The 12,751-nt window shown below is 46.0% G+C and overlaps 1 protein-coding gene across 1 annotated transcript in view; it reads left to right on the top strand.

The window, feature by feature from the left end:
* WDR88 (WD repeat domain 88) overlaps positions 1 to 12,751 on the top strand; it is a gene marked incomplete at both ends in the record, with an annotated part of 36,447 nt that overhangs the window by 7,140 nt on the left and 16,556 nt on the right. Inside the window, 4 exons of the mRNA XM_082677804.1 lie at positions 3,703 to 3,813; positions 8,378 to 8,466; positions 9,551 to 9,614; positions 12,157 to 12,295. Of these exons, the coding sequence (XP_082533930.1) occupies positions 3,703 to 3,813; positions 8,378 to 8,466; positions 9,551 to 9,614; positions 12,157 to 12,295 (403 nt within the window). The remainder of the gene's footprint in view (positions 1 to 3,702; positions 3,814 to 8,377; positions 8,467 to 9,550; positions 9,615 to 12,156; positions 12,296 to 12,751) is intronic.

The raw sequence follows: 12,751 nt of genomic DNA, 5'->3' as shown, positions 1-12,751 counted from the left end.
CGCACAGGCTCGGCCGTTGTGGCACACGGGCCTAGTTGCTCCGCGGCATGTGGGATCCTCCCAGACCAGGGCTCGAACCCGTGTCCCCTGCATTTGCAGGCAGACTCTCAACCACTGTGCCACCAGGGAAGTCCCCAGTCTCTTCTTACTTGCATGGTTTCTGAGGAGAAGCTGGATGTCAGGCTTATCCTTGCTCCTCTATAGGTAAGGTGTTTTTTCCTCTCGCTTCTTTCAGCATTTTTTTTTTTTTTTTTTTCTGTATGCAGACCTCTCACTGTTGTGGCCTCTCCCGTTGCAGAGCACAGCCTCCGGACACGCAGGCTCAGCGGCCATGGCTCACGAGCCTAGCCGCTCCGCAGCATGTGGGATCTTCCCAGACCGGGGCACGAACCCGTGTCCCCTGCATCGGCAGGCGGACTCTCAACCACTGTGCCACCAGGGAAGCCCCTGCCCCTTTTCTTGATTGGGCTGTTTGTTTTGTTTTTGTTGTTGAGTCCTGTGAGCTGTTTGTATATTTTGGAAATTAAGCTCTTGTCAGTTGCAGCTTCATTTGCAAATATTTTCTCCTACTCCATAGGTTGTCTTTTCATTTTGTTTATGGTTTTCTTTGCTGCATAAAAGCTTATAAGTTTGATTAGGTCCTATTTGGTTATTTTTGCTTTTACTTCTTTTGCCTTGGGAGTCTGACCTAAGAAAACATTGCTATGATTTACATCAGAGAATGTCTTGCCTATGTTCTCTTCTATGAGTTTTATGCTGTCATGTCTTATATTTAAGTCTTTAAGCCATTTTGAGTTTATTTTTTGTGTATGGTGTGAGAGGGAGTGGCCTAACTTCATTGTTTTACATGTAGCTGTCCAGCTTCCCCACGCTACTTGCTGAAGAGAATGTTTTTTCTCCATTGTATATTCTTCCCTCCTTTGTTGAAGATTAATTGACCATAGATGTGTAGTGTTTCCAATTTTTGATTATTATGAATAATATTTCTATGAATGCCCATGTTCAAGTTTTTATGTGGACATTTGGTTTCATTTTTCTTAGGTAAAAACCTAGGAGTAAAGTTGCTGGATCATAAGTTAACACATATGTTTAAATTTTGAGGAATTGCTGAACTATTTTCCAAAGTGGCTGCACGATTTTACATTCACACCAGCCCTATATGAGAGTTCCGATTTCTCTTGTTATTGTCTGATTTTTTTGTTTTTGTTTTTGTTTTGTTTTGTTTTGTTTTGTTTTTGCGGTACGTGGACCTCTCACTGTTGTGGCCTCTGCCGCTGCGGAGCACAGGCTCTGGACACGCAGGCTCAGCAGCCATGGCTCACGGGCCCAGCCATTCCGTGGCATGTGGGATCTTCCCGGACCGGGGCACGAACCCGTGTCCCCTGCATCAGCAGGTGGACTCTCAACCACTGCGCCACCAGGGAGGCCCTATTGTTTGATTTTTTGGTTACAGACATTCAACTAGGTATGAAGTGGTAGCTCAATATGTTTCTTTGTTTGTTTGGTTTGTTCTGTTTTTTATATTTAGGTGCTATAATCGAATGTCTTTTCTTCCCCAGTTTTATCGAGGTATAATTGACATACGGCACTGCATAAGCTTAAGGTGTACAACATAATGTTTTGACTTACATACATCATGAAATGATTACCATAATAGGTTTAGTGAACATCCATCATCTCATATAGATACAACATGAAAGAGACAGATAATATTTTTTTCCTTGTGATGAGAACTTTTAGGATTTACTCTCTTTACACAATATGGTTTTGATTTACATTTCCCTAATGGCTTAAGATGTTGAGCACGTTTCCAAGTGCTTATAGATTATTTACGTATCTTTTTTGGAGAAATGCCTATTCAAATCATTTGCCTATTTTAAAATTGGATTGTTTGTTTCTTCATTGTTGAGTTTTAAGTGTGTTTTACGTATTCTAGACACAAGTCCCTTACCTGGTATATGATTTTCAAAAATGTTCTTCCATCGTATGGGTTGTTTTTCACTTTCTTGATGGTGTCTTTTGAAGCACAAAAGTTTTTTATTTTGATGATGTCCAGTTTATCATTGTTGTTGTTGTTGCGGCTGCTGCTTGTGCTTTTGTTGTCATATCTAAGAAACCACTGACTAATGCACATTCACAAAGGTTTACACCCATGTTTTCTTCTAAGAGGCTTGGAATTTTAGCTCTCACATTTAGGTCTTTGATCCATTTTGAGTTAGTTTTTGTATATGGTACGAGGTAAGGGTCCAACTTCATTCTTTGGCATGTGGATATTCACTCGTCCCAGCACAATTTGTCGAAAAGATTTTTCTTTCCCTTTTTAATTATCTTGGCACACTTGTTGAAAATCAGGTGACCAAAAATATGAGTGCTTATTTCTGGATTATTCGTTCTATTTCATCCATCTATATGTCTGTCCTTATGCTGGTACGACACTGTCTTGATTACTGTCTCTTTGTATGTTTTGAAAATTGTTTTGAAGTTGGAAATTGTGAGACCTCTCTACCTTTGTTCCTTTACAAGAGTTTTTTTGGCTATTCTGCTTCCCTTGAGTTTCTGTATAAATTTTAGGATTGAGGCAGGAGGTAGATGGGCCCCTGGGCTGAACAGCTGGTTTTTGTCAAGTGGAGTACAATCGAAGCTTTGTTCTCCCTGGACACTCCAAGGACGAGGTTAATGGCAGGAGCTGAGCTCTGCTGGAGTAAAAAGATAAGACGACCACTCCTGAGGTCAAGGAAAACTCCCTGACTGCACAGGTGCAGAAAGACTCCTTGGGGTTCAAAAAGGAGGGCCCACCACCCCATAACAGGTGACGCCAAGCCTCCACAAGCCTCTGCGCTGGAATCCATCTTGACAAAACGATGTGCGTGCATGTTGGGGAGTGTCCTAGAACAAGTCAGATGTGGGAAAAGAACTAAGAAAGCTGGCCAAAGGTAAACAAAGATGTGGAAGAACTGCCCTTTATAAATGATTTAACTGCCTCTTTCCTGCACTCCTCCTCATTAGGGGGGACGCCCACAGTCTTTCTCTCCAGGTGTGTATTTCTGCCCTGCTTCTGTCTTAAATAAACAAACTGTTTCTCTGTGTGCTCTCCCACTTGTTGTGCTGTGTCTCTAATCATAAATTTTGGACCTGTTTTTACAATTTTTGCCCCTTTGAGAAATTCATTTTTCAAATGGGGCAAGGGCCAGGGGAAGTTTGCATCTAGCCTCTAGCCCCTGGTGGTCTAGCGACTAGGAGTCCTGGTTTTCATCCAAGCTGCCCAGGTTCAATTCCTGGGCAGGGAACTAAGATCTCTCTTCAGGACCGCTCACTGCTGTCTCTCTGATACCAGGATCAGCTTGTCAGTTTTAGAAAAGAAGTCTGCTGGGATTTTGATGGGATGGTGTTGAATCTGTAGATCACTTTGGAGGGTATTTTCATCAGAATAGTAAGTCTGCTAATCCATGAACATGGGTTGCTTTTCCATTCATTTAAGTCTTTTAAAATTTATTTTAACAATGTTTTGTAATTTTCAGAGTATAAGTATTACACTTTTTTGGTTAAATTTATTCCTATTTTGATGCTTTTGTAAATGCAATTTTCTTCTTAATTTTTTTTCTGGATTGTTCGTTGCAAGTGGATAGGAATACTGTTGATTTTTAAACTATTGATCTGGTATTCTGCAACCTTCTGAACTCATTCAGTCTATCCTTTTTTCAGATCCCATTTAAAATTATGAGGGGACACCAGCACATTGTGAGTTCCTGTCACTTCTGTGTGGATGACACAAAGGTCCTCAGTGGCTCCTATGACTGCACCGTGAAGCTGTGGGTAGGTGGCCCAGTGTTAGGTGGAACCCAAACGTCCCATAAGCTTATGTCTCCTCTTGTGGAGAGTTCCCCGGTACTGAGTTCCCAGACATTCAAGGATCCCAAAGATTTGGAGAGACCTTTCTGAGCAAAGTGCAAGAAGAAGCAGCAAAGTGAGGGCTCACCCTAGTTTCAAGTCACCAGAGAGAGATGAAGTTAGTGTGTCTGCTGTCAGCCTGTTAATTTAGAAACAGTGGGAGCAGGGATGGAGACCGCTGGACCAGGAGCTCACCACCTTTTGTTAGAGACTGTGCCTGAGACCTAGCTGGGGTCTCTGAGCTGTGTTATCTCTCTGGGCCTCCTTCTCATTTGGAATATTCAGTTCCATCCACAGAGATGGTATTACGGCTAGGCCTAGGGGATCCCAAGAGGACAGAAAAGTGGCCAGACCTGGGACCTGTCCATGAAGGGTGATTGGGAGAGATAGGCCTGAGCACAGGTCAGTGCCACAGGGTGCAGGAAGCAGGGGCAGAGGAACAGGGATGTGGTGGTCAGATGAGGTTACAGGGAGGTGGCCACCAAGAACTCTTCCAAAGTCTTCTGGGCACAGCCAGTAGACTCTAGTGGGCCTGCCTGGGGGCACTGCTGGTCAGTCGGGAGCGGGTGAGGAGGGAGCAGGGCTGGGAGATGGCAGTGGCCATCAGGGGCCGGGCCACAGATGACTGTGTGGCGGGGGCAGGGCCCACGGGGAAGGACAGTCAGTTCCGAGTTTTGCTATCTCATCTGGCTTCAGGGGCAGGAGGGGGACAGGGCGGAGTGAGTCAAGGCTGGTTCCTGGGTTCTGCTTTGGGTAACTAGGTGGAGGATAGCTCCTTACCCTCCGGATCACCTTGGAGGAGCATCTTCTGGATCATCTTCTGGGTCTTGGCGGGTACCAAGCCAGGCAGACTGGGCAGGAGGGTTTGGGGCTATCCAAGTGGTTCGGGCCCCGCATTAGTGACCTACCAGTTGTTTGACCCTGGGTGGTTACATGACCTCTCGGGCCTCCCTAAACCTCCCCAGGCCTCACAGGATCAGCCGTGTGCTGGGGCCACCCCAGGGCCTGCCTGGCCCATACCAGGTCCCGACAGACATCCCCTCTCTCCTTTTCTGTGGCTCTTATCCACCCCCCATCCCCCCACCCATCCCCATGATCTTCTTGTTGGGAAAACCACTGCTTCCTCTGGGAACCCTAAGCCCTTTCCCAACCCTCTGGGATGACTGAGAAGGCCTGGGGGTGAGGGGGTCTCTGCTGGTTGTCACCCAGGGGGAGGGGGGAATGGTGACTTTCCAAGTGTGCATTTTGCTTTGTCATCTTCAGATGCTTCTCATGTTCTTCTCACCTTCTGAGTCAGTGGAAGGACTCTCAGGGGTTTCTGTCTGTTTTGGCCAGAGGGCTTCTGTCTCTATAAGGGGACATCTGCCTGTTTTCTTTTGTTGTCCCAAGATTAGGGACCATCCATCCAGATGTCCTTGGCTCCCGCAGCAGCTTCACTGCCCTGGCTCCCTACCTACTCCGTGCCCCAGCCAGGACCCCGTCACTTCAGCCTGCCCAAGCGTCCTCAATACCTGACTTACTCACAGCCCTACCCCCTGCCACCACCTTCTCCAGCTGCCCCCTCCGTCCCTCTGCCCTCCTTCACACCTCCACCCCTAGTTGCAGAATCACTAGTTCTCTGGTCTCCCTGCCTTGGCTGCCTCTCCAATGGTCCTCTTTCCCCCTCCTGGCTCTCTTTTCCCCATCTTTTTCTCTGCTCCTGGCTCCTCCTGTGGCTCTCCCTGCCCCAGCGGCAGCTCGTGGCACGAGCCCTCCCTCAGGAGATGACTAAGCCATTACCCTGAGCATCACCTTCTCTGTCACAGTATCTTGGGCAAGTGTCTCCTTGCCTCTCCCTTCTCTCCTCCACTCTCACCATCTTCCATCTCCAGTCCTTCCTCTCAGCCCACCCAAAGCCAAACTTCTGATTTAATCTTTTAAAAAGGTCCCTTTCCCCTAACCGCAGATCACTGTGAAAGACCATAAATGTATGAAGAAGCTGAGAAAAAAAGTATTCTTAGTCCTGTGCCCAGTCTCTCTCTGATATGGTACATCTCTTTCCAATCATTGTAAAAAAAAAAATCACTGGTAGTTTTTCTCATACTATGAAGGTAATATGGTTTTATCACCAAAATACATAAAGACACAAAGAAGAAAATAAAACATTGTTCCATGAACCCTGAGTTAACTACCATGAAAATGTTGGAGTGTAGCTTTTCTTTTTCCTGTTCGCACATGTATACACACATTTATGAAATTGAAACCATACAGAAAAACTGTTTATATAATCACAGTAAACTTGGGCTACAAATATTGTCACATCTCCTTTATGTTTCTAACCACTTATTAGAACCCCTTCCTCCCCATTCATTCAAAGTGCAACCAACATCTCCCCTTAAATTATCTGAGTCCACAGAAGGAATTCCTGGTTCCAAATACCCGGTGAGGGGGAAACTGCTTTATTTGTCTTCTCACACCCCTAGCCAATGACCCATTTATTTCAAGAAACACTCAATACAAAACAGAGACATTTCCACTGTCTTTGGAATTCACTAACAACATCTGGCTTGTATTGCCGTCGATTGAATATCTCCTGCCAAATCATTCATGACTGTGCACATTTTCCAAGAGAGTTATCTGTCCGTGGTTGCTATTCCTCCTCTTGGCCATATGGCAGCACTATTGAACGCTGAACCTGCACAGTCCATTCTAGTTCTGCCCTTAACTGGCCCCGGGGCCCTGCACGGACCGCAGTGGGCCTCAGCCCCAGGCCCCACGACGATCATTTTCTTAGTTCCCGGACAATGTTTGTCCTAGAGCAACACACCAGCCAGGGAGGCTGGATCCCAGGCTGTCAGAACCAGCCCCTTCTTCCCAAGCCACGAGGCTCATGAGCTGGGCCTCCAGCCTGAATGTGTCCTGCTCCCATGAATTCCTCTCTGGGATCCCTTCCTGTCGGTGGGCTTTGATTAAGGCCTGCTGGGTTCACCCAAACACAACCGCACCGTTTCAAGTTTCACGGAGCAGGGGTTGGGGGACTGGGTCTGTGCAGAAAAGAGTTCGCACGGTAGGCCTGAGACTGCTGTCCTTGGAAAGGCCCACTGGCAAGGCTGGCCTTGGCTGCCATCTGGGAACTTGACTGGTAAACAGTGTTCTATAGTCGTATGAATCTTTCCCTAAGTGATAAAGGGGCCTCACGGACGGTTTGTGCAAACCACGCGGTTGATGCTCTACACCGGCTCTCCTTCTGGGAGTCTGGAATTCGGGTGCACGCTGCACAGTGTCTGTGTCACCCGACCCCGATAAAAACCTGGGCCCCGAGGTTCAGGTGCGTCTCCCCGGTAGACAGCACCTCACACATGTTGTTACAACTGGTTGCTGCAGGAATTAAGCATGTCCCGTGTGACCCACAGAGAGAGACTCTTGCAAGCAGTGCCTGGTTTCCTCTGGACCTCACCCCATGTACCCTTCCCTTTGCTGATTTTGCTTTGCGTCCTTTGGCTGTAATAAATCTTAGCCGTGAGCACGACTATATTCAGAGTCCTGTGAGTCCTGGAGAATCACCAATCCCAGGGGTGGTCTTGGGGACCCCTGACACAGGGTCCTTTGCCTCCCAGCAGGCTTGGGGTCTTCATGCAAAGTGGTCTCTGCATATCAGGAAGAATTGTCCCAGGCCTGCCCTGGTCAGGCCAAAAGCTCCCCCAACCGGGCACCATAATTTCATATAACAGTGCAAGGCCTTTCTATGAATTCACTGTCTTACTAATAACATTTGTTTCAAGGGGACTTTCCACCCCTGCTTATCCTGAAAAGCTGTGGACACATTTCTTACTGAAAGTATTTTATCTCTGCCCCAGCACGCACCCTTCACTTTGGTACCCCGATTGTTCCCATCCTATTGTCAGTTATTACCCTGCTCTGTTCTCATCCTATTCTGCAGTTATCTCCCTTCAGTGTGATCAGAGTTGCTTGGGCCCCACTGTTGGGAGTGCTCAAATTTGTTTTAACTGTCCCCTTTAGGTGGACACAGACTGTTGCCGGTGTGTTTGCCGTCTGTCCCCTCTAACACGTGACAAACCTTTTTCATGCGTGCCACAACTCAGATTATCCCCTTAAGGGAGACCCCCTCAGGATAGAATTGCTGGGTCAAACAGTGGGAACTTGTAAAAAGTTCTTGAAAGATCTTGCTAGATTTTGTGGCGCCTCTTTGGCCGGTAGAGAATGAGAAAATTACCCGTTTGCAGCTCTGCCCTCAGAGCCGCCCGTTTCCATCGGCCACTGTGGGATCGAGGGGGAGTTTTCCCGGGGTTGCCGGCGAGGGTGTCCTTCCTGCTTTGGGGGTGGAGGGGAAGTCCTTTTGCCCCTCTGAGCTGGGTGAGAGTCATAGGGCAAGGTTCTCAGGTTCTCAAGGTTCTCAGACAAGCCCAGGGCTGATGTTGAACTCAACCACAGCTTCAGCCGACACCTCAGTGACCTCTGGCCCTCTCCCCCTCTCTCCCGCTGACCTGAGGATGCCGTGGATGGATCTGTTGTTCGGAATTTTGAGCCGGGGCCCGGAGCTCCTGTTTTAGAATGCAGCGTCACGGCTGACAGCAGAAGGTGACTTGCCCTCATTTTACTCTGGTCAGGAAAGTGAGAGGGAAGAGTAGGCCAGCACACAGCACGCCCGGGTCAGTTCACTGTCTCTTAAGCAAATACCCAACCTTACTCCCATATATCGGTCTCATGGTTCCCATCTTTTGCTGTGAGAATCAAGTAGATGTAATAACCCTTTGAAAATTTAAAATGCTAAAAAGGCAAATTTTATTGTGGCTGAAGCCAGTCTGAATGTTCTTCACGGAGTTTATTTCCTGCAGTCACACCTGTGGACTGGGTCAGATGCGAGGCTCACTAGCGATTCAGTCCAGGACCTCATTTCACAGGGGAAACTGAGACGCAGGAAGCAGAGGGAAGCCCAAGCTGTCACCTGGGGAGCGTCGGGGCTGGGAGGCAGCCTAGGGGCTGGGAGGCAGCCTCTGGGATGCACTTGCATTTACCCCTCACACAGATGTGAGACGGGCCTTTAAAAGGGGATTTGCTTTAAAGTGGATTCACTTTTATCCTGAGCAGCAGCTACAAAATTAGTCTGCTAGTGAAAACTAGTGTGGGAATTTAAGTTTCGTGGGAATTTACCTTACATAGAGGACAGAGATTGTCACAGAAACATGCAATATAAGAAGACAAGGGTACACTTATATTATTTTACTAAATGTACAAGAAAGCATTTCAGAATGAGGTGAGCTACGAAAGTCTTTTCCTGTAAAAATATAGACAAGTGACCAGAGAAAGAAGTGACTGATCCTTGTGAGTTGTAGCTCCTTCTAGAAGAAGACAATTACAGAACAGAAGAAATGATACCTTTAACGCCCCAGATATAAAAGAACATATTTGTGTGACTGAGGGATTAAAGAAGAGAATGGTGCTATGGTGCCTTCTGTGTTAGGGGCTCTCTGTTTTCACTGAGAACCTCTGTTCTCCGGGGGGGCACTCATGGAACATCTTTAGGAAGATTCAGGTATTATTTGCAATCTTGGTCCTAAACTATAGAAATTTTCTGTAAAAATTTCCTATTTTTTTTTTCATAGAAACCACAGGCATAATAATCTGGGCCATTAAGACCCTATGTTTGTCATTTTATTTCCAGAATTATTGCAGCATCTTACGACAAAACAGTGAGGGCTTGGGACCTTGAAACAGGCAAGCTGCTGGTACGTATGCTTTGCCCTAGTGGAGACATCACAGCACAGGGTCTTTTTGTAAAATTAACTTTTATGGGAGTATAGTTGCTTTACAGTGTTGTGCTGGTTTCTACTGTCCAGCAAAATGAGTCAGTTATACATATGCATATATCCCCTCTTTTTTGGATTTCCTTCCCATTGAGGTCACTGTGGTGCACTCAGCAGAATTCAGAGCACAGGGTCTTGACTGGGCCTTAAGTGGCCTTGAGCTGGGCATGGAGTGTGAAGGGTAGCCTATCTTTCAGGAAAGGAAAATTTTCTCAGGGACCCAAAATGATGGAGGGTGAGCTTCAGGGAAGGGAGGCTTTCTGAAGCAGGCAGAAGAGGGCTCTTTTTGAGGGATGGGGAGGATGTGGAAGAAGGGAAGAAGTGGAGGCGGGTGTGGGAGGTGGCATTCCAGGCGGAGGGAACTGCATGGGAAAAGAGACCCTCCCCTAGGGATGTCTGCTTTTGATGGGGCAAGAGGCAGAGCTGAGGCCTTGGGACAAAGGCCACGCACGTGGCCAAAGCACGAGGCTTCTGGGCCCTTCCCAATCTGACCTCCATCTAAGAAGGTACCACCATCCATCCATCCAAACTGGCCCGAGATCCCCCTCTCTCTCCTGCCTGGTACCCAGGCAGCCCTGACCCTGCTCCAGGGGTTCCTCAGGGTCTCCTGTCCCATCCCCATCGCCCTTCCCCCAGCAGCTTCTCATCACCTCTCCTCTCCCTTCCTCCTCTTTTCTCTCCTTAAAAAAAAAATCTTCCTTCCTGGTGTGAAGATCAATTTATACTCATTGTAAACAATTTTTGGAAAGACAAGATAAGCCAAGTTCAAAAAAACAAACACAGAAACCTTAAAACAACTCGCAGAGATTACAGTTAACACCTTGGTGTCTCTTTTCCTGTACACATGTTAAATGTGAACACGGGCAAGTATATTCTGTTGGCAACATAGTGTCATTATATACTAGCAGATATAGGAGCATCAGTTACTCCTGGCTTTGAGCATTTTCCCAAATGCTTATTTCTAATTTATTTATTTGGCTGCACTGGGTCTTATTTGCAGCATGTGGGATCTTCGTTGCTGCGTGTGGCAACAAAGTTGCCACATGTAGGATCTAGTTCCCTGACCAGGGATCGAACCCCAGCCCCCTGGGCCCCCTGCATTGGGAGTACTGGACCACCAAGGAAGTCCCTATTTTGTTTTTAAATAAGTCCATTTGTATACTTTTTTTAGATTCCACGTATAAGTGGTATCATGTGATATTTATCTTTCTCTGTCTGACTTACTTCACTGAGTACAATAATTTCTAGGTCCAACCGTGTTGCTGCAAATGGCAATAATTCATTCTTTTTAATGGCTGAGTAATATTCCATTGTATATTTATACCACATCTCATTCATCTGTTAATGGACTTTAGGTTGCTTCCATGTCTTGGCTATTGTAAATAGTTCTGCTATGAACATTGGGGTGCATGTATCTTTTTGAATTAAAGTTTTCAACTTTTCCAGATATATGCCCAGGAGTGGGATGGCTGGATCATATGGTAACTCTATTTTTAGTTTTTTAAGGAACCACCGTGGCTGCACCAATTTACATTCCCACCAACAGTGTAAGAGGGTTCCCTTTTCTCCACACCCTTTCCGTTTATTATTCTGATGATGGCTATTCTGAACAGTGTGAGGTGATACCTCATTATGGTTTTGATTTGCATTTCTCTAATAATTAACGACATTGAGCATCTTTTCATGTGCTTTTTGGCCATCTGTATTTCTTCTTTGGAGAAAGCCCTGGTTTCTTTTATGACCTAGTCATACACTATCCCTTCTGCCATATTGTATTCAAAGAAATGAGTCACTAAGTTGAGCCCACACTCTTGGGGCAGGTAATTAAGCTCCAGCTTGTGGAGGGAGGACTGTCAAAGAATTGGTGGGCATATCTAAAAACCTTCACAATGGCAATACCATAATTTAGAACATACAGAGAGATCCTCCTTTCCTAAATATGTTGAGTAGCTCTTCGTCCCAAGGGGCTGAGGTTGTAGGGTCTTGTCCACAGGGCAGACATTCAATAAACACTTACCAAACTGAACAAGAAAAAAGTTGCCCAGGGGGCATTCCCTGGCGGTCCAGTGGTTAGGACTCTGCGCTTTCGCTGCCGAGGGCTCGGGTCCGATCCCTGGTCGGGAAGCTAAGATCCCACAAGCCACTTGGTGCAGCCAAAAAAAAAAAAAAAAAAGAATAAAGTTGGCCATTACTAGAACCTTGCTGCCAGTTCTGCTAGGTGCTTGCTATCCTTGTTCATCTGTCCTAGACACACATTAATTACATTTATTAATTAAAAATTAATTCATGAAAACTAAACAAACAAAAATTCAGCTCCTTATTTGCACCAGCCTATTACAAGTACTCCATGGCCACATGTGGCCAGTGGCTGGCATACCGAACAGTACATAGAGAGAACATTTCAGAAAGTCCTGCTGGAATGCTGGGCTAGAGAGAAAACCTTTGGATTGTTGCCCTGTTTCAGTGGAAGCTCAGTCATGAAACCTTCATAGTCTCCTGTAAGTTTTCCCCCGATGGTAAATACGTGGTCTCAGGCTTGGATGTGGACCATGGAATCTGTATAACAGACGCGGAAGACACCACCACCGTGTCCCACATCAAAGGTGAGTTTGCGTGGGCTCCCTGCTCTATTCTGTCTGTGGTAACAGCCACTTGTCACTTGACAGACAGTGACTTTCGATTGCTTTATTTGGTGAACCTGCAATGCTATGAATCACATCATTAAAGATGGACATTGATTGATAAATGCACAGGCAGTTAAAACTAAGACTGCTTAAGGATTTTCCGTTCAGTCTCGTGCTTGTAATAAATGAAGCAGTGCTCTGCTCCAACCTCACGTGGACATTTAAAGCCCAATTCTTTATTGAGTGGAGTCCCAACCTTCTTAACATTTATATTTAAAAATATAAAAATAATTATCACAATGATTATTAATAATGCATGTAAAGTATTTATTGTGTTTTACAATGCTGATGATTTGCAATATTATTATTATTCATTGTCATGTAGAAAGAAACAAATTCAGACAATTAGAAAAAGAACAGAATGGCATCTACTGA

Source organism: Grampus griseus (assembly GCF_964374135.1).
Source record: "Grampus griseus genome assembly, chromosome: 19".
In the NCBI taxonomy this organism is placed as follows: Eukaryota; Metazoa; Chordata; class Mammalia; order Artiodactyla; family Delphinidae; genus Grampus; species Grampus griseus.
Note: the sequence above shows the minus strand (reverse complement) of the source record. Positions and strands in the feature narration are given on the sequence as shown.